At 40.5% G+C, this 21,532-nt stretch overlaps 1 protein-coding gene across 1 annotated transcript in view; it reads right to left on the bottom strand.

Annotated features, from left to right (window-relative positions):
* TSPEAR (thrombospondin type laminin G domain and EAR repeats) overlaps window positions 1–21,532 on the bottom strand; it is a 184,613-nt gene that overhangs the window by 138,753 nt on the left and 24,328 nt on the right. Inside the window, exon 2 of the mRNA XM_040357413.1 lies at window positions 3,251–3,468. Coding sequence (XP_040213347.1) covers window positions 3,251–3,468 — 218 coding nt within the window. The remainder of the gene's footprint in view (window positions 1–3,250; window positions 3,469–21,532) is intronic.

Below are 21,532 nucleotides of genomic sequence, written 5' to 3' on the forward strand. Positions count from 1 at the left end.
TGTCTACTGATCAATTAATTTGAGAAAAATCCTTACTGGTATTGCTTAAGATTTTCTCTATTCTGAGAACTTTCTTCTTCTACAAAGCAGCTTAGCCCTGTTTCTTACATAGATTTAAATAAGCCACCTTCGCAGAGGAAATAGAATTAGAACGCCTAAGGTTAGCTTTAGAAGACAAGGTTCAAGCTGCAAGAAGGTTTAATCTTTAGGATAAGGGCACATTTATAAAAAAAAAATGTACATAGGAATTCAACCATTAAAAGTTCATATACATTTGTCCTGTATACAATACTATGATACCTAGTACTTAATTCAGAGGAAAAAACATGTGTCCAACATTGGAAATCGCTTAATACAGTAATATATATATATATATATATATATATATATATATATATATATATATATATATATATATATATATATATATATATATATATATATATATTTATTTATTTATTTTTTGCCCTTTGGCACTGACCATTTGTACATGCACCTCACAATTGTTTAATGTAACTCTGCAGTTTCCATTGTCACCTGCCTTTTCATTAAGCTATGAATAGGCATTATTCACACGACCAAGTTTCTCGGCAAAAACCAGCAAGAAACTTGCTGGGAGATATTTTTTTGCAGAGGAAACTGGTCGTGTGTACATTTTCGTCGAGGAAACTGTCGAGAAACTCGACGAGCCAAAAAGAGAGCATGTTCTTTATTTCCTTGACGGGAATGAAGAAAATTGGCTTGTTGAGTTTCTCGACGGCTTCACAAGGAACTTGACGAGCAAAACGATGTGTTTCGCCCGTCGAGTTTCTCAGTCGTGTGTACGAGGCCTAACACTAGTAAAGTCCAACCAGCGCTCTATTCTTTTTGTAGGTTGCCTAATCCTCCTTCCCTTAAGCTTCCGGTGCCTGAAACATGTTACATTGACAGAGGTGTTCAGTGCAGTAGAGCTTGCTGGCTAATATTTTTTGTAAGCACTTACTTTTTTCATATATCTTCTATGCAGAGTGAAATGAAAAGAAGTTATATAGATACATTTCTCGTCAACTATACTAGTTGTATCACAAAATGTATTTATCTTTGTTTTCTAAAGTAATGCATTTAGGGTAACACTACAGTGAAATAAAGATGCTTTACTCACAATACAGTCCAAAATAATGTAATTTTCAGGGTACAGAATGAAAAAGCAGAGCTATCCCTTCACTTCCTGTCCAATAGCCAAGCAGGAAGTGAAAGGAAATCCCTGCAAATTAAGTGAATTCCTTGGGGACCCCCAGATCACAAAAACTAGTGTCCCGATTGGAAGATTTTATTACGTTAACCACTTCCATACAGGGCTTTTTCACCCCCTTCCTGCCAGACCAATTTTTAGTTTTCAGCGCTGTCGCACTTTGAATGACAATTGCGCGGTCATGCGATGTCGCTCCCAAACAAAATTGAGGTTTTTTTTCCCCACAAATAGAGCTTTCTTTTGGTGTTATTTGATCACCTCTGCGGTTTTAATTTTTTGCTCTATAAACAAAAGAAGAGCGACAATTTTGAAAAAAACACAATATCTTTTACTTTTTGTTTAATAAATATCATAATTTTATTTATTTTTTTTTACTTTTTTTTCCTCAGTTTAGACCGATACGTATTCTTCTACATATTTTTTGGTAAAAAATCGCAATAAGCGTATTTGATCAGTTTGCGCAAAAGCGTCTACAAAATAGGGAATAGAATTATGGCATTTTTTTTTTTTTTACTAGTAATGGCGGCGATCTGCGATTTTTATTGTGACCGTGACATCGTGTGTATCGGACACTTTTGACACATTTTTGGGATCATTCACATTTACACAGCGATAAAGTGCTATAAAACTGCACTGATTACTGTGTAAATGTGACTGGCAGGGAAGGGGTTAACACTAGGGGGCACTGGAGGGGTTAAATATGTTTCCTTAAGTGTGTTCTAACTGTAGGGGGAGGGGGACTCACAAGGGGAGGAGATCGATGTGTGTTCCTCTGTACTGGGAACACACATCAGTCTCCTCACCGCTGACAGGACATGGATCTGTGTGTTTACACACACAGATCCATGGTCCTGCCGTGATTGCGGGCAATCGCGGATGCCCGGTGGACATCGCGGCCACCCGGCACAAGCACCGAATCCCAAGCAATGCGGCGAGGGTGCGTGTGCTGCCGACGGAGCATGCGCGCCCCCTAGCGGCCGGGAATGCAAGGACGTCATCTGACGTCCACTCTGAAGGAGGAAAGGTTCCTACCGACGTCATTTTACAATGACTCGGTAGGGAAGTGGTTAATGGGGACAACCCAAAATTTGGGAGATAGTTAAGGACATTGATGTCAATGTCAAAGTCAATATTAACAGTATAGCACCACATCCATGAAAATGTCCAAATAAATATTATTTTGTGTCTTAACCCAATGTGTTTTTTTTTTCTTGCTTTCTAGTTATCTGAACTAGAGGAGGCATTTTGACAAGACAGAACTGGGACATGGGGAGGCTTTGAAAGTCATTGCCCCCTATATACATTTTTCTCCAAAATAAATGTTTTTCCCTACATCTCCTTTAATTTAAGGTAGGCCACAGGTCCCTTCTCCTTTGTTTAGCATCTAGTGCCAGTTATGTGTCAAAATCTATTTTTGAATTAGTCTTATAAGTCCCAGATATGTGCTATGTCTCTCCTGATTTACCTACTCATGTGCACATGTTTCTAACCTACTAGCAATCCCCGGTAATACATTTTTTTAAGTTCCGGGTATGGTTGCTTTATGTACGGGTAAGGTGGTTATTACTTACCCTCCACCACTAACCTACCTCCAGTCAGCACCAATTAATAGTTGTGAGTGTGGGTCTAATATAATAGACAGATATAGTACATTTTCTTGACAAGTTAGTGTTATGCCCGTACACACGATCAGGCTTTTTCCCGGCCAAACTAACATCGGAATTCCGATGGAATTCCATCGAAGTAAAAGAGAACATGTTCTCTATCTAAACTCTGGTGGAATTAGTTGGAAAAAAGTCAGATGGGGCATACACACGGTCGGAATTTTCGATGGAAAAAGTCAGACAGACTTTTTCCATCGGAAATTCCGATCGTGTGTACGGGGCTTTAGAAACAGTTTCAGACTTAACCAGGAAAAGTGGTAGGATTATGGTTATTGGACTTGGGAAGTTGGATAGGTTTAGGGCAATCTCTAGTCCATTTCTACCAGCACTAGTTGGTATAAAATAAGATAGTTACCTTAGGTGGAAGACTTGGGATTTTCACTGTAATAACAATAGAAAACTCCTCTGGAAAGAGATTACAGTTGTGGAATAGGTGGGATGATGGAAAACTCAATTCATGGGGTGATCCTGAGAGATGAAACCCACGCACTCCTTGAGACTGAACCATCTTTAACCCAGGCAAGGATTTATTTGGAGAGATAATTTCAGACAACATGTCCAGTGGTTGGAGGTCTATAAAAAGACAGCAATACACAATATTTAAATGATGCCATTATGATACAGTGGGGTTGATTTACTAAAACTCGAGAGTGCAAAAGCATGCAGCTTCTAACTTATTCAATTAAACTTTGACAAAAAAAAACTGTTAGCTGATTGGGTTCTATGCATCAGATATTGCACTCAGTCTTGGTAACTAAATCTCATTGTATCTTCTACAATAAATAGAACAAAGTAGTTTTGTTTTATTTTCTTACATATATGCTTAATCCATCTAATATTGCTAGCGTGATAGCATTTAATGGCTAAATGAAAACAATTATAATGCAAGTTTTCAGTGACTTGCCATCATTTAAAATACATATAATTTCTAAATAAAAACACAGAGAGACTAAGCATAGATACATTTATTTCAAAAGGAATTACATTTAAAGATAATACATACTCATTATCTGCATCATATTAAATCTCTGGCCTATGTAATTTACTTCAAAGCAGCCTATTTCCTCTGGTGTCACAAGTCCTCACTACAAGTCAACACTTGTTACTGTATATTGCATTAATTATATCTACTGTATATGTTTTTGGTCCCAGATTTTTCTACCATATTCATTTTTGAAGTCTCTGTTTAGCATTGATACCTTCAAATCTACCACTGCATGGCTGAATTCATGGAAGGTTGTCTCATTGCTCTAGCACGGTGACTTTCCAAAACATCTTCACTTTAATTCTAAACCCTCAGCCCCGTAATTTTCCTAGTTGGTTAGCTTATAATTTATAGCACAGAAATACCTTTCAATATGGTATCAGGGCTCAAGTCCTGCGGGAACGCGTGGGAACGGAGTTCCTGCACTTTTTTCACAGCAGGAACTCAGTTCCCTTTGCAGGACTAGAGCAGCCGAGAGCAGCCGAGCCAATCCTTCACTAAGCGGCGATGCCCAGCTCGAGTCACTGTCAGGGGCAGGCGAACCTTAGTAATCCTTTATGTTACTGGCCACTTCCTGTATATGGATTCATCAGGTAGTGTGCGGATATTCCGTCACTTCCTCGTTGCCGCAATGTCTCCTGGGAGCTTTTGTCATTGTTCCAAGGAGACATTGCGGAGGTCTGCCGTGAGTTATTTAAGAACTTGCTTAAAAAAATGCAGTTTAGTAATTATGCATATGAGCGGATCATTTTTTTTTTGGTGGGGGAGTGGATCTTGGGTGGGAGTTCCCACACTTTTTTCTCCAGGACTTGACCCCTGTATGGTATGAAAGTTCAGCTAGAAAACTAAGAATTACTTCAGCACACAATTACTTTGTTTTTTCATAATGTGTAAAACTGTTGTCATTTCATCCTGGCAAAGCAGCCCTGATGTTTGAAATGTGTTATACTTTGTAGAACCTCCTTTCGCTGCAATTACAGCTGCAAGTCTTTTGGGGATGTCTCTGTCAGCTTTCCACATCTACAGAGTAACATTTTTGCCCATTCTTCTTTACAAAATAGCTCAAGCTCTGTCAGATTGGATGGAGAGCGTCTGAACAGCAATTTTCAAGTCTTGTCACAGATTCTCAATTGGATTTAGGTCTGGACTTTGACTGGGCCATTCTAACACATGAATATGCTTTGAGCTAATCCATTCCATTGTAGCTCTGGCTAATTTTCCTACTGGAAGATGAACCTCTGCCCCAGTCTCAAATATTTTGCAGACTCTGACAGGTTTTCTTCTAAGATTGCCCTGTAGTTGGCTCCATCCATCTTTCTATTAAGGCTGACCAGCTGTCCCTGCTAAAGAAAAGCATCCCGACAACAGGATGCTGCCACCACCATGTTTCATGGTGGAGATGGTGTGTTCAGGGTGATGTGCATTGTTAGTTTTCTGCCACACATAGCTTTTGCTTTTAGGCCAAAAAGTTCAAATTTGGTCTCATCTGACCAGAGCACCTTCTTCCACATCTTTGCTGTGTCCCCCACATGACTTCTCGTAAACTGCAAATGGGACTTCTTATGGCTTTCTTTCAACAATGGCTTTCTTCTTGCCATTTTTGCACAAAGGCCAGATTTGTGGAGCGTACAACTAAGAGTTGTCCTGTGGACAGATTCTCCCACCTGAGGTGTGGATCTCTGCAGCTCCTCCTGAGTTACCATGGCCCTCTTGGCTGCTTCTCTGAATAATGCTCTTTTTGCTCGGCCTATCAGTTTAGGTGGACGGACATATTTTGGTAGGTTTTCAGTTGTGCCATGCGCTTTCCATTTTTGGATGATTGATTTAGAAGTGTTTTGTGAGATGTTCAACGCTTGGGATATTTTTTATAACCTAACTCTGCTTTAAACTTCTCCACACTTTTATCCCTAACCTGTCCAGTGTGTTCCTTGGCCTTCATGATGCTGTTTGTTCACTAAGGTTCTCTAACAAACCTCTGAGGGCTTCAGAGAACTGCTGTATTTAAACTGAGATTAAATTACACACAGATGGACTCTACTTATTAATTAGGTGACTTCTGAAGGCAATTGGTTCCACTAGATTTTAGTTAGGGGTATTGGAGTAAAGGGGGCTGAATGCAAATACACGCCACACTTTTCATATATTTATTTGTAAAAAAAAATAAAAAACATTTATAATTTTCCTCCCCCCTTCACAATTATGTGCCGCTTTGTGTCGGTCTATCACATAAAATCCCAATAAAATACATTTATGTTTTTGGTTGTAACATGACAAAATGTGTAAAGGGGTGTGAATACATTTTCAAGGCATTGTATTTGCTTTTGGTTAACAATCGTCTATTGGCTCCTGTTTATTAAATTAAATAACATTTTAAGAAAAACAGCTAGCTTTAAAAACTATGATAACTGGATCAGCTTACTTAAAGAAAGACTTATTTTGTCCCCTTATTACCATGGGATCTGAGGTCACCTGCAATCTAGCAGTTGCCACCTTGTCAATTGCCTGATCACTTATACTGTACACTGACAAACAGATTCATAGAAAGTAAATCATACGTGGCAATGGCTGGACAGCTTGGTATCAGATTGAAAAGAGATGCATCACATATATAGAGCTGCACACTATTTGGCAGGCTACCACCAAATACATTTTAAGCTGTACATCAAGTTTAGATGTAATATAAGCATTATAAATGGTTCCAATTCAAATGCAGGAACACCACTTTTTATGAAACGCTATTTTGTCCAGAGACTTTATGGACCACATTAGAGCAAATCTATGCTTTACAAATTGGAAAAAAAAATAATCCAAAAGCATTTAACAAAACATACAGCTCTCACTGCTATACTCACCTTCTCTCCAGGGCTTTCCTCCACTTTGCTACCAATTGCTGTTCTCCATCTAAATATAAAGATGATCAGTGTCATCCAACCTGTTTCCTGTGAACCCTCATGAGCTGTCATGGGCACATCTCCTGAGGATGCATCACCATGTCAAAGAGCAGTGTTGACATTTCGATGTTAGTGCCAGAGGCATAACTAGAACCTTCAGGGCCCTGATGCAAGCAACCACAAAGGGCCTCCCTGACCTCTGAGGCCCTTCCCTCCACACTCGGGGCCCTTCCCCCTGATCCCAGGGCCCTTTCCTTTTTGGGCCCAATTGTAAATGAGACTTTTGCAACCCTGGTAGTTTTACTTCACTGGTTAGTGCCACTCCCTGCACTACTGAAGTTAAATGATGGCCACCGTCATCCAACTTGCTTACTGTGAGCCCAGAATGTCTTGGGAACACACCATGATTTGGCATAAGACCACAGCCAAGTAATAAAACCTAATTACACTAAAGCCTCGTACACACGACCGAGTTTCTCGGCAAAAACCAGCAAGAAACTTGCTGGGATTTTTTTTTTTGCCGAGGAAACCGGTCGTGTGTACATTTTTCGACGAGGAAACTGTCGAGGATCCCGTCGAGCCAAAAAGAGAGCATGTCTTCTTTTTCCTCGACAGGAATGGAGAAACTTGCCTTGTCGAGTTCCTCGACAGCCTAACAAGGAACACAACGAGGAAAACGATGGGTTTCGCCCGTCGAGTTCCTCGGTCGTGTGTACGAGGCTTAAGTACAGTTTCTAGTTACACAGTGCCACTGTTAAACTGTATGTATCTAGGCACTTAAAGTATAACTAAAGAAAACCTTTTTTTTTTAGCTTTGGATAGAATGAGGAGGGATTAGAACACCGATCAGGTCTTTATTGCTGCCTGTGCCCCCATTAGGGAGATTCAATCTCTCTGTTTATTCTGTTTACTGTTATCATCAAAAGTTAAAGTAAAAGAAAATCTTCCAATGGGGAAACTAGTTCTGCTGACCTGTGTATGTGTGTGTGGGGGGGGGGGGGGGCAAGGGATTTCCTCTCAATTCCTGTTGTGTCTATGGGACAGGAAGTGAAGGTAAATCCCCCAATGGAACAAAGATGGCAAAAAAAAACTAAAAGAGGTTATAATCCCCACTTATTCTTTCCAAAATGAGGTTTTGCCTATAGTTCTACTTTAAGGTGTACCATATAGATATAATTATTTGGTCATGTGATACTCTGGGTCCTAGATCTTTTATATTTTTTTACAGCAGAGGAGGAAGGTCCACTTTCAGGTGTCCATGTCTTGGCCTGAGTGAAATGTACACTTCTTCTTGACTGTCCAGCAGATCCTCTCAGGCTTTAGAGGGGACTGATAAATCCAGGCACAGACTGCAGCATTGAATCACTGGTCTCCACACCTAGAATAGGCACCAGTGCAGGAGACAAATGGCAGATCCAGGTAATGAAAAGCCACTGCTACAGGTTTTATTTTTTTATAAAGAATGGGTGGGAGAGAATGATGGAAATGTGGTCTGCGTACTACTCTAAAATAGGCTTCTCCGTGAAGCACCCACTTCTCTCCTCTTGGCCTTTTTGTTTGCTTTCCTCTCAGTGCTGCCAATCCACCCTAAGCTTCTTATTTACAACATGACTAATATTATACAATACGAGAGGATGGGGGATTTTGACTCCTATGTATTGCATTTTAATGTTCCCACATTTAATTGGAAAATTCTGCCATGAACTTACCGTACATAAGAGACGGGTGGCTGCTTTGTTCATACATTCTACAGTATAGATGAAATTGTTAAAGCATCTCAGACTACATGATAAACACAGGGAGTCCTTAGACAGCCTTGAAGTACATTCACCTGCACCGGCACACAAATTTAAACACATCTGGGAAGAATGTTATCATAGTTGAACACTAACATGCTCCAGATAAAAGTTAAGCATAGAAATTATTATGTTACCTGTCCATCATCAGCAGCAAATGAAAGGTGTCTTCAGCTGATCAAATAAGCTATATTCAGGCAAAGATATGACAGCTGCACAGCAGCCAAACAAAATCTAAGTGCATAAGCTAGAGGCTGCATATTCCCAGCTATAGCAGCTGCACTGAGAGCAGTCATCACACTGTGCTTCTCTACACCTGACTGAAGCTGCTTATCAGCTCTACACAGCATTGGACTGTCGAAACACACAAAAGCAAAAGCTCACTTTGATCAGCATTAAAGCCCAATCCCCAACCAAACTTTTTTTTTTTATTCAACAGAGTGGGATAAACAATATAACGTCTTTAATTTTTATTTTTGCTGTGTCACTTCCTGTCCTGATAATAGTGGTTCAGAGCTACAGGAAGTGATAGGTTATCTCTCTAAGGCCTCTTGCAAACTGTACTAATGTATAAGCATCAAACATTCCAGGAAAAAAGAACACAAGATTGAGCTGTATATCACTTGCGAGTATTTGCACGTATCTGCGAATATGCACACACAAGCAGGAAGCATGCCATTTGTGAGTATGTATGCATATTTACGCATATTTGTGCATATACGTGCAAAAATATGTTTTTCCTTTACTGATCAATACGGAGAACATGTTTACAGGCCTGTGTGTATAGGCACTTTAAAAACAATGGGCCGCATCTAGTTCAGTTCAAAGTGGTATTACAGCTTAATTTTGTATTTATTTTCAAATAACAAACATGTTTGTTTTATACTTTTATATAATTATACTCGCACAGAGCAGCTCTGATCCTCTTCTTTTGGGTCCCCCATTGACTCTTTCACGTCTGAAAAGCGCACGGTATCAAGTGGAGTCCCCCAAGGATCCCCCCTGTCACCGGTGCTTTTCAACATCTATCTTCGCCCTCTCTTTGAAATCATCAGTAGCCAAGAACTACTCCATCACTCATATGCAGACGACACGCAACTGTATGTTCGCATCTGCAACAAAAAGGATCATCATCTCAGTTTAGAGAAATGTCTCTCTTTGATAGAAAACTGGATGACTAAGAGTTATCTTAAACTCAACAGTTCCAAAACAGAACTTCTCATGTTTCACGCCAGTCGTAAGAGTCAACTGGCAACAACCTGGACACCTCCGCCCATTCTGGGCCAAATCATCACCCCTAGCTCCAAAGTCAAAAGTCTCGGGGTCATCTTCGACACCTACATGACAATGGATGCACAAATAGGGTCAGTAGTCAGCAGATCTCACTATCTGTTGCGCCTACTACGCAGATTTATTCCATTTATCCCCAAAGAAGACGTAGCAGTCGTAGTGGGAACAATTGTGAACTCCAGACTGGACTATGCAAATGCCCTTTACCTCGGACTCCCAAAGTACCAAATCTCTCGTCTGCAAGTCGTTCAGAATACGGCCGCCAGACTTGTGACTGGGAAAAAAACATGGGAATCAATCTCACCTTCGCTGAGAACCCTTCACTGGTTGCCAGTAAAGGACAGAATTGCTTTTAAAGCACTCTGTCTGACCCATAAGTGCATCCATGGGAAGGCTCCGCAATATCTTTGCGACAAGATAGAACCCCACAATTCCAATCGCGTTCTGCGATCCACCGACCAAAATCTGGTCAAGGTACCCAAAGCAAGATACAAGTCCAAAGGAGAAAGAAGGTTTGCTTTCCAAGGTCCTAGACTATGGAACGCTTTACCAACCAGCATTCGGTTGGAGGAAAACCACCTGACCTTCAGAAGACAGATTAAAACTCTGCTCTTTTGATGTCAAGAGACAGGAACAACAAGCGCCCAGAGGCGATTTAGTTTGCATGTGCCGCGCTATATAAGTTTTTCATTCATTCACTCTCAAGGCTTCAGACGCGTCAAGATCACTCGGAAGTTCGGCTTCCCTCCTCCTCCTCCCCCCCGCCGGGCCTTTCAGAAAGCCCAGTGCACTTTGCTCATGTGCATTAGGGAACCGGCAGTAAAAGTCGAAAGGCTTCACTGCTGGTTTCCCTTACCACAAATGGCAGCGTCAGTCTGTAGAGCCAATGGAAACATCAGCCAAGGTGCCGATATCGCTGGATTCCAGGACAGGTAAGTGTCCTAACATTAAAAGTCAGCAGCTACAGTATGTGTAGCTGCTGACTTTTATTTTTTTGCTGGGGGGGAGGAGCAAAACACCGCTTTAAGGGCTCTTTTACACTGGTGATGAAATGCGGTCCCTCCCTCCAACCACCCACTGTAATCCTGACATTATCGCCTGACAGGGTCTTTGCTGAGGTTCCACTTTAAATTTTGAAATGAATTTCTGCTATCATCAATTCTGTTTGATTTCTATTCATTACACCAAACACTGTATATGCACACAATGAAAATCCTATAAATATTTGTGCTAATTATTTTAAAGTATCTAAACAAATCAATGTTATTTACACGTCTTGACATTTTGAAATGAGAAAAAAGTAGAGGGGAAACAGAGTGTCTCCTCTCATCAGACTGATCTGTTTGTAATATCAATCACATAATCAATTATGTACAAACAGTCTGTCCACAGAAAAACGCTTCATCAATAAAGCATCGATTCACACCTCACATGCACTTCTACATGTTTTCAATTAAAAGCATTAGCTCATGCTCAGAATTTGAAAAAGTTTGTCACTACTTAGCTTTGATTGTAAAAGTCTAAAAAGTTTTTATTTTTTACAAAGTTTAAAATTAATTTGATACATGGTGTTGTAGAATGTACTTTAAGGACAGGTATACTTTTACTATTACTGCCCTGAACCAATGCTAACCCCTCCCCTTACCAATGCTTACTCACCTTAGTTACAGACCCATGGTCTGCTCCACTAGCTCGCTCCATCCTGTTGGACATAGATCTCTTCAGCATTGGACCGCACCTGCGCACTAGCTCCCCATGGCTTCAAATTGGGTCATATATTAAGACTTTTAAGTTCTGTGAATACTGCCCCATTAAAGTCAAGATGGACTGATCCAGGCTGATGAGATTTTCATCCTACAGGCTAAAAACACAGCAGGAGGGCACGGTCTTCCAATGGGAACACTAGTTCTGATGACTCTGGAGACACCTGGGGATTCTGTCACTTTAAAGGGATTTTCATTTGCTTCCTGTTTTGGCTATGAAACAGGAAGTGAAGAGAAATCCTCCCTATGGGATGCAGATGGCAAAAATAACCTGACGGGGATTATAACCCTCCTTTATGCTATCCAAAATTTAAAAAATGGAATCTAGTGGAAAGCAGCCATGCAATTCATATCATGGCCACTAGATGGAGCTGATGATCACAGGAAATAAATACTTTATGAAAAAGTTCAGGGACAAAACAATTAGCTTGAATAGTCAGTTCCAGATTCAAGTAGAGCATCATTATTCCTGTTAGTACAGCTCTACCTAGAGCAGCAGCTCATTTTAACCCCTGCTTAGCTAGAGTCTGCACAATTAAGCCCCATCATAAACAGTTATTAGCAGAGTTTGGCACACCAGAGCACTCATAAACATCCATTAAGCCAGAGATTCGTAGCTGTCTGTTGTAAAATCGTTTAGAAGCAATACCAATTTAAAGTGTGACTCTTCTTGACCTGGAAATACCTTTTTCATACATCTCCAGTTCTCAGATTCTACAGATAATCCAAAAAAACTGTTGTGATAAAATTACATTCATAACAAGTTTCTACTTAAATGTATAACAAAATAAAAACAAAATAGGTTCTAAATATACCTAAACTATAATCTACAAAAGGCGAATAAGAGAGATGTGAGTTCATTCTGGACAATAGATTGATGGTCATCTGGAAATATTGATATTGTTAGGTAGACTGGCGTTGAAGGAGTGTCCACTGAAACATCATGAACACTTTAACACCCCATCAAGACACTCCTGGGTCCCTTTGATTGATATACAGTATGATTTATTTAGCTGCCCTCTTCTCGGTCTGGGAAATATGGTTGCATCTTCAACTCAGGAGCTCTTATCTGACACCTAAACTGTTAAGGATACTGGATGAGTCATTATGAGAGAGCCAATGACTCCGATTAACTCTGAGCAAAATTAACTCTGCACAGGAACCATGACCAGATAAACTTTAAGTGCTTCTCTCTTTTAATACTGATTTTATTTGACTGTTGCTGTTGTTTGTGTCTGAAATATCTTTTCTATAACGTTTTTTTTTTAACAAGTTATGATAATTTACAACGTGTAAGCTAAATCTCTAAATGCAAAGAAACAAAAGAATTCTTGCCTCTACCTTACCTCTACCTAAAGAATCCTTGCCTCGCCTCTTGGTGATGTCTGTATGATGAAACATGTGGGGGCAGGGACTTCTGGTGAAGTCATATCCACTGGTTTGAATTCACGGTAGTTCTAGGGGATACGGAGCAGCAGCAGACATCTTTCTTTTGGTGTATCGTCAAACAACTATGTTGTTCCTTCTGGCTTCTCTCTTTGTTTGAGTGTCCTATTGAGATTTGGATCTAAATGGTTGGCAACGGTATAGCAACCAAAAGCCTTACTGACCCACCTGATTGTAGGCTCAGAGGGTCTACTGCAGCGGGTGAGTGCATACCCTGGTAGGGGGACATGTGGTGAATGTGTGGAAGCATGCAGGACTTTTGTTGAAGACTGTATGAAGGAAGTCACTATAGCACCAGTCACTAATGGGTTTTTAATTTGGACTTTTTATCTTTTTTATTATAAGAGCCTACATTATATGTTTTTGCACTTGTAATAAGTATCATAGGCACTTTATTATACTGCTAATTTTGAACAGAACTTTTTTGCACACAGAGAGGGTAAGCACAGCTTTTTATTTATTCAACCTTTGCATAGCTGTTGTTGTGCCTGCATTGGCTGTAAAAGAAATGAGTAGGTGGGGCAAGGCGGGAGTAACTGAAAACCTATAATTGTGTATTGTCTCCTACCTGCAGCCATGATGAAGTCATAGTTCATAAGTTGTGGGTCAAATGTGTATCGTGTGAAAATGGTCTTTTTAGACAGAGTTCAGAAATGTATTAGGATGAAGAGTCAAAGCTCCCCCAATTGTACAGAGCACATTGAAAAAAAATGCATAAACAAAAACAAAAACATCACAAGTAGACAGTGGTCAACATACCAACTTCAAAAAAGGTTTTCTCTTTTTGTCCATGGACGGACACAGCCTTCACAAGTCTTGATATATGGCTTATGTTCCTGTTCATAGGAGAGGTCCTCTCCTATGAACAGGAACATAACCCATATGTCAAGACTTGTGAAGGCTGTGACCGTCCATGGACGACAGAGAAAAGGATTTTACGGTGAGTACCAAAAATCCAATTTTTTTGACTGTGCTGTCTGCTATATAACAATTGGGTATATTTATGAAGCAGTGAATCTGACATTCACAAAACATTCACTGCAGGTAAACCTTCCAGGTGCATGTGTTTTAATTACACCGATTTAATTCATCACTAGTTAATGTTTGCTGAAAGTCACATTCACTATTTTATAAATATGCCCCAATGTGATATAAATATATCCCACACAAAACCAAGTAGCTTGCTGTACTTTATTTACCAGCCATGATGTTGGGTGATTTCATAAACAGAGGTCAATAACCTATCCCGGTTCCACCACATGTCACCTCAATAAATCTGAAATACTGTGCCTTGATGGCTCTATGTGTTGCAGTGTTCAAGTGTTTATTCTGCGATGCCTTATTACAGCTTATTCCTTTCTAGTTTCTACTTTTTTTAAGCTTTTCCTGTTCATTTTGTCAGGTTCCCCAGGGGTCTTTCTCAGTTCTATTTCTGGAGGCGGCTGATATAGCTAGACATCAAGAGAACGTACCTCTTAAAAAGCAGGCTCCTTTGAAAAGAATCAGCTCCAGCAAGGCTAGCATGGAAATATCTGCTTTTTCTCGGAGGGTTCATGAGGGTTGGATAGGACTTCTGAGAAATATCTTTAGCTGCTACCTCCAGAGCCCTTATTTAGCCAGAAAAATAAGGTAGAGTGTAATAATACATTTTGTCTTCTCAAAGCTCCCTTTTTCTTCTTCAAGACCATGTGAAGTTGGAGGTATGAATACATAACTTGCACCAATTATTCCATATCACTATTTGTAGGTGAAACAATAATATCCATAGGTCCTTTTATGTCCTTTTCCCTAAAGAGATTGTTTACTATGTAGGGCATCTCCCTGTAGTTTTGTTTGTAAAAGATGATGTATTGATCTTTATTTAAAGGGCCACTATATTTAAATTGCATAATTTTCATACAGAAGGTTTAAATAGTATTCACAGGTGTTTGTGCAATGGTTTAAAACAAAGATGGCATAGTGGGGTTAATTTACTAAAGGCAAAAATACTGTGCACTTTGCAAAGTGCATTTACTCCAGAGTTTTGTAAATGAGCAGAAGCTCTGCTGACTACCATCATCCAATCATGTGCAAGCAAAAATGCTGTTTTTTTTTATTATTTTCCTTGCATGTAATTGGGTACTCTTTGCAATGTGAAGCCTTACCTCATTTGCTAAGCTCTAGAGTAACTACACTTTGCAAAGTGCACTGTCTATTTCCCTGTAGTAAATCAACCCCAGTGTGTGGTTAGGAGGGTTATTTTTCGAATAGCTATCCTCCAATCCACTAATTCCATTAAAAGAAACTAACAACTGTCTTTTTGTTGCCAACTTTAACTCTATTACTTATTAACAGGTTACACAGCAATTTGTATTCAAAGTAAAACTGAGCTCCATCTTTTCATACACTTTACATAGTTTGTTTGAGCCAGCTTGGCCCAAACTATGTCCCTCACTAACATGCAAGGCCGCTGGATGTGTAGTATAAACTATATGTCGCTGCAGCTTCATACAACATACTGCACTGTGTTCCGGGTTCGAGCTGAGACTTCCAGTCTCATACCCGGAACACGGTAGAGCAGGGGTGCCCAACCTTTTGAAGAGCGAGGGCCACTTAAGCGAATTGGTAACTGGTCACAGGCCACAATGAGCGGGGAGGATGACAGGTCAATTTCCACGGACACAGCCCACTCTACTCTATGGGCCCTTTGATCCAATCCAATTCGCCCAGACGGAAGGAGGCAGATCCCTTTCTATTTTTTTTTAGATAGGCAAGTGTAAACATACACAAGTCTGCTTACATCTGCTGCTCCATAGAGGTGAATATTAAGTCTGATTGGGTTGGACCGATCATCTGAAAGGGGCCTAAGGCTGCTTTCACACTGATGCACTGCGATTTGCCCAAACCGCAGGTCCAGCGCAGTGCACCTGTGGATTTTTTTGTGGGTTAGCTGCACTTTGCCGTAAACTTCTATTATATCCTGCAGGTGTGGCGCACTTTCTGAAAGTTCAACAAACCCGCAGGTAATAACAGAAGTCTATGGCTCAGTGCTTGATTCCTCTACCAGCGGCTTCATTCACAAAACTGCTGCTCTAGGATGGTGTGACGGTATTACAATGATATCCCCGTCAACGTTCCCTTCTTCCCATAACGAAAATCACCCCAATATTCCACGAGGAGATATATTCCTGGAGTCGCCCCAAAAAGCCATACATGAGACAAGCTTACTGCTGGAACAACACACTTTAATGACACAACTCTCAGCTTATATGTGGTTACAACCTGTTAGGAACAATGAAATCTCCGCCCCCCCTCACACAGTGGGGGTTCCCATACAGATTATAGGAGACACGTCGGAGCCGACTATGCAGACACATTTCTTTAGATAATGACATCAGTGGAGGTAATTACTACACTGAAGCAATCAGAATAATTAACATACCACTTATCTAATCATTGTAAACAGTAAGGCCGGTCTCCTTCACACACACAATAAATCAATTACCATTTGAACTAGGGAGCTGGCTGAAGAAGGGTCATTAACATCTCAATCAGCCTGTAACACATGAACCCTTTTTACCTCTAAGGCCGCGGGCCAGTTTCAGCATACATGTTCGGTCGTGTGTAGGCGCGAGCGGGCCGAATTCCAGCAAACATTTGCCCGCCGGGCCTTTTCCCAGCGGGCAAATATTCGTGGACGTGTTTTAAAACCTTCCGCTGGAATCCTGCCCGCTCGGACATGTACGGTCGTCAGTACAGACCTACCGTACATGTCCAGGCGCCCGCCGTCCCTCGCATGCATCGAATGACTTCGACGCATGCGTGGAAGCCTTCAAATGGCAGGCCCGCCCACGTCTCCGCGTCATCGCCGCGTCATCGTCGCGGCGACGACGCGGACACGCCCCGCGTATTGTTTACACGCGGACTTCTGTACGATGGTTAGTACAACCATCGTACAGAAGCCCTCTGGCAGGCATGTACGGTGAAAACGGTCCGACGGACCGCTTTCATCGTACATGTTTGCTCGTGTGTACCGGGCCTTACACACACAATATAACTAAAACAAGCAGGGAGAATTACACTGAAGCATATGCTTCACAGATGGCAGTCGGCAACCTGTGATCTGGGCTTGCCAACCTGCTGTCGCAAAGCAAGAGGCCAAGGGCCACATCAGAGGGCTCCGCGGGCCACATGTGCCACTGGTTGGGCACCCATGCGGTAGAGCCTATCTGAGCGACGCTCAGCCATTCAGAGTAAGAGATTTATTCTACCAATGAATACAGTTTCCTCTGATTGGCTTAGTCAGAGATAATCAGCAAATGGCTGATGATGTTACAACCTCCTATTCAGCCAATCAGAGGACCCTTTGCATTCATTGATAGAATACATTGCTTACTTTGAATGGCTGAGCACTGCTGTGATAGACTCTACTGTGTTCCAGGTATGAAACTGAGTCTCATACCCAGAACACAGTGTGGTATGAAGTTTGTAGCCACAGCTACATACACAGCACATCCAGCTGCCTCGCTTGTTAGTAAAGGACATTACGGCCAAGCTGGCCCAAATGTACTATGTAAAGTGTATGAAATAATGACAGGGGAAAATCTTCAGAACCTTGGGAACTTTAGTAGTGATAGGGTTAGAAAGTGTATGTAATTCCTAACAATGTAATGATAGGGTTAGAAAGTATATGTAACCCCTAACAATGTACTGATAGGGTTAGAAAGTGTAACCCCTAACAATGAACCTTTCTAATTTCTTCATTTATTTTATTACTTTATTATTATTATTATTATTATTATTATTATTATTAGGTACCTATATAGCACTATCAATATATGCAGCGCTTCACATGTTTGATACCTTTTGGTTTAAATAGCCCTCCTAGTTGTTATCTTGGGACTGCAATGATTAGTTCTCTACATTATGGTGAACATGATCGGAGTGGTAATGAGTAGTTTAGCTAAAGAAAACCAGGTAGGGCCAATACCACTCAGTCCTCAAAAATGCTAGGTGTTTTCAGCCCAAAACAACAGTAATGCTAGGTACACACAGTGAGTTTCCCTTTTGTTCAACCCAGGGGGCTGAAAAAAAATAGAGGTCGCCGTACTAAGTGATATTAATGCGACCATCTCCCCCGCTGAGCTATTGTGTTCTGACACACTGATCAGCACTCACATCGATTGGCTGCAAGCACTGATCTAATGCTGTTTTTTTAGCATGCCCATTCGATAAAATGACTGGCGTCTGTCAGACCGGCTGCTGTACACATGGGCCGAATGTCAGCCGGTTGCTGTTGTACCAGCCTTTTAAAGTACAGTGGAACCTCGGATTATGAGCATAATCCGTTCCAGGAGAATGCTCGTAATCCGAAGTACTCACATATCAAAGCGAGTTTCCCCATTGAAGTCAATGGAAAAGAAAATAATTTGTTCCACATTGACTTCAATGGCATGCAATACCGAATGCGGCCAGAGGTGGGGGGGGTGTCGGAGAGCCTCAGAAACAGCCGGAAAGGCCAGAGGACACCTCGGCTGACCTCAGAAAGACTTTGTTCCCGAAGTTTGCCGAGGTCAGCCGAGCTGTCCTCTGGCCTTTCTGTGCATTTCCAAACGGCACCAATCAGCTGCGATCATCGCTGTTCGGCTCCACTCGGCTCTGGCGCCCCCCACCTCAGGTCAAACGCGGTACTGCACACCAATTTGGCCTGAATCCTGCTAGTTTTGCGAGAGAACACTTGCAAACCGAGTTAGGATTTTTTTAAATACAGTGCTCATATTGCGAAATTCTCCTTAACGGCGTTACTCGCAATCCGAGGTTCCACTGTACTTGCAATGTTTTTAAAGGGATTACAAATGGAAAAATTTACATGTTTTTCAAAAATGTACTGGATGTTTGTTTATTTATTTATTTATTTAGCCATATACACTCTAATTCTAACTGCAACACAGAAACTGAAAGTAATAAAATAACCACCCATGACTTAACAATAAAGCATCAGTTAATTTGTTTGCTTATGTCTATAAGACATGATACTTGTGTGTTAAGCCCTAAATGGCAGTACAAAATATAGCAGGAATGCTGTCGTGTTCATGTTTTCATATTGATGTTAGTGCAAACGCCTAATTTATGACCTTAGGGACTGCAATTGTCTTGCCTAGGTTTATTTTTATGGCCTTAGGACCTTGTTCAATATAGATCAGTCACATTTGCCCCATTAAAGGAAAAATATGAAGGTGATTACTTTGCGATTGCATCGATTTCTCAGGCGTTCTGGCAGTCAAAACAGTCCTCAGGAGACCTTACTCAGCTCATCTAAGTTAAAGCTATCATATAAACTACTGTCAACTAATCCCATAATCCTCAGGTTATCCGAGGAAGCCAAAAACAGCTGGAATGCTTTAAAATCCTTATGCCATTCATTTATTAAGCTGACCTGAGAACATCAACCTGTATAGTATTTTTGTAGACCATTGTCTTTGCATGGAGATTTCCAGAAAGATACATTGGGGTTTATTTACTAAAACATGTAGAGTGCAAAATCTGGTGCAGATCTGCATAGAAACCAATCAGCTTCCAGGTTTTTATTTTGTTTAAAGCTTAACTGAGCAAGCAGAAGATTTTACAATCTCCAGTTTTAGTAAATCCATCCAGTGCTTTAGAATGGTATAATTAAAAACAATTGTGTGTTGCTTTCATTTTATAGACCTCCAACCAGTGGACATGTTGGCTGAAATTATCTCTCAAAATAAATCCTTGCCTGATGTTCAAGATGGTTCAGTCTCAAGGAGTATGTGTGTTTCATCTCACAGGATCACCCCATGCATTGAGTTTACCATCATCCCACCTATGTTGCTTTTCTGGAGCAGATCTGTTTTTCAACTGAAGTAGAGCTACCTTTAAACCCAAAAACAAAAATGAAATATATTGTAGTTTACCAATTCCTATGTAGTGGCTGCATTTGTTTCCTTTTTTTAACTTTTTTTCCCTTTAATTTCACCTGGTGATCTGTCCAGTAACACACTTCCTGTCTTGGAGTGTCTATGCTCTGAATGGAGGAATGGAGGCGTAACAGAGACACCTTTGGACATCAGCCTTGTCTGGGGAGAGGGTTACGTTAGATGCACTAGCAGATTTAGATACACTTGACTATCAAATTCGGCTAACGGTCTGTAAGCAGTTACAGCTATGTTTTTTTCCCCCTTTGAGATAAATTTGTAGCCAAGTGTTTGACTGAAAATGGAGAGGCAGAGAAACACTACCTCCAGCTGCTGCCTGTAGCTGCTGAACTGGTTAACAGCTATATAATCAAAAGGATGGAGCAGCTGAGGAAGAGTTCAAGTCAGGCAGCAAGGCGCTGTGGGAACAGTAGTCCCGATGAGAGAATCTATTGTCATTAAGCTTTCGAACTGCATTTCCCAAACGTGACTCTGTATTACTAGCAGCGCTGGCAGTGAAGGATGTAAGTGAGGATTCCAGCCTGTTAGCTAGGTGTCTCATCACACAGCGGAAGCAGAAGAATGTTACATCACTTCCGCTTTCAAAGCAAACCATGTTGACCTTTCACACCTACAAATTATTTCCATATTTTTGTCCAAACCCTGTATGTGAACCATTCAGATTCAACCAATTATGTTATTATTATGTAAGCTATGAAATAGTGGTCACATGCAGGCTGAAAGCTCTACTGATAAATAAAATCCTTTATCCTGCAGGTGCCACTGCAGCCGAAGGGTGTGGCGGTATTTATTTACTTAATACACTAATTTCAAATACAATTACAGCATTAAAAACAATAATTAAAAAGGATAAGTTAAAGATTTTATATATAAAATTTAGGTTAATATTAGGTGCGACAGCTTAATAATAATAAAAAACAAACGATCATGATTTTGTCAAAATAGTGTATCTTACGTGTACCTAAAAAAATATTGTTTAAATATTTAAGAATAGCAATTATGAACACCTGATAGAACGTCATAGCAGGCAAAAGCAACATCCAGAGCATTTATTGTGCTCCAACGTTTCAGTAAAGCACAGACCACCAAAATATGCAAATTAGTCATAGTTTTTTGTCAAGTTAACTGACCCATGCTAATATTGATGGGCAACTAGAGACCAATAACTTCTGGTTATGAAAAGGTTAACCTGTTGGCAGAACAATACTTTCTTGGATATTTAGTTTCCAAATAACAATAAATAGAAAATATTTTGAAATATAGAATATAATAATAGAAAATAGAAAAATTTAGGACAGTGCTTAAACAAATGTTCCTTGCATGTCACACAAAAAAAATGTTCTAGAGATAGCCAGAATTTGACACAAAAATAAAGTAGATAAAATATTCTACCATGTTCACTGATTGATCCTTGAGATTTGGGCCATAAATCTTGAGATTTACACCAAAACCTCAAGCCCGAGGACAGGATTCAAACATTTTACAGACATGAAAATGGCTTTATATAACCTCTTCGCTCTGTGCTCTC

Source organism: Rana temporaria, chromosome 6, assembly GCF_905171775.1.
Source record: "Rana temporaria chromosome 6, aRanTem1.1, whole genome shotgun sequence".
Taxonomy (NCBI): Eukaryota; Metazoa; Chordata; class Amphibia; order Anura; family Ranidae; genus Rana; species Rana temporaria.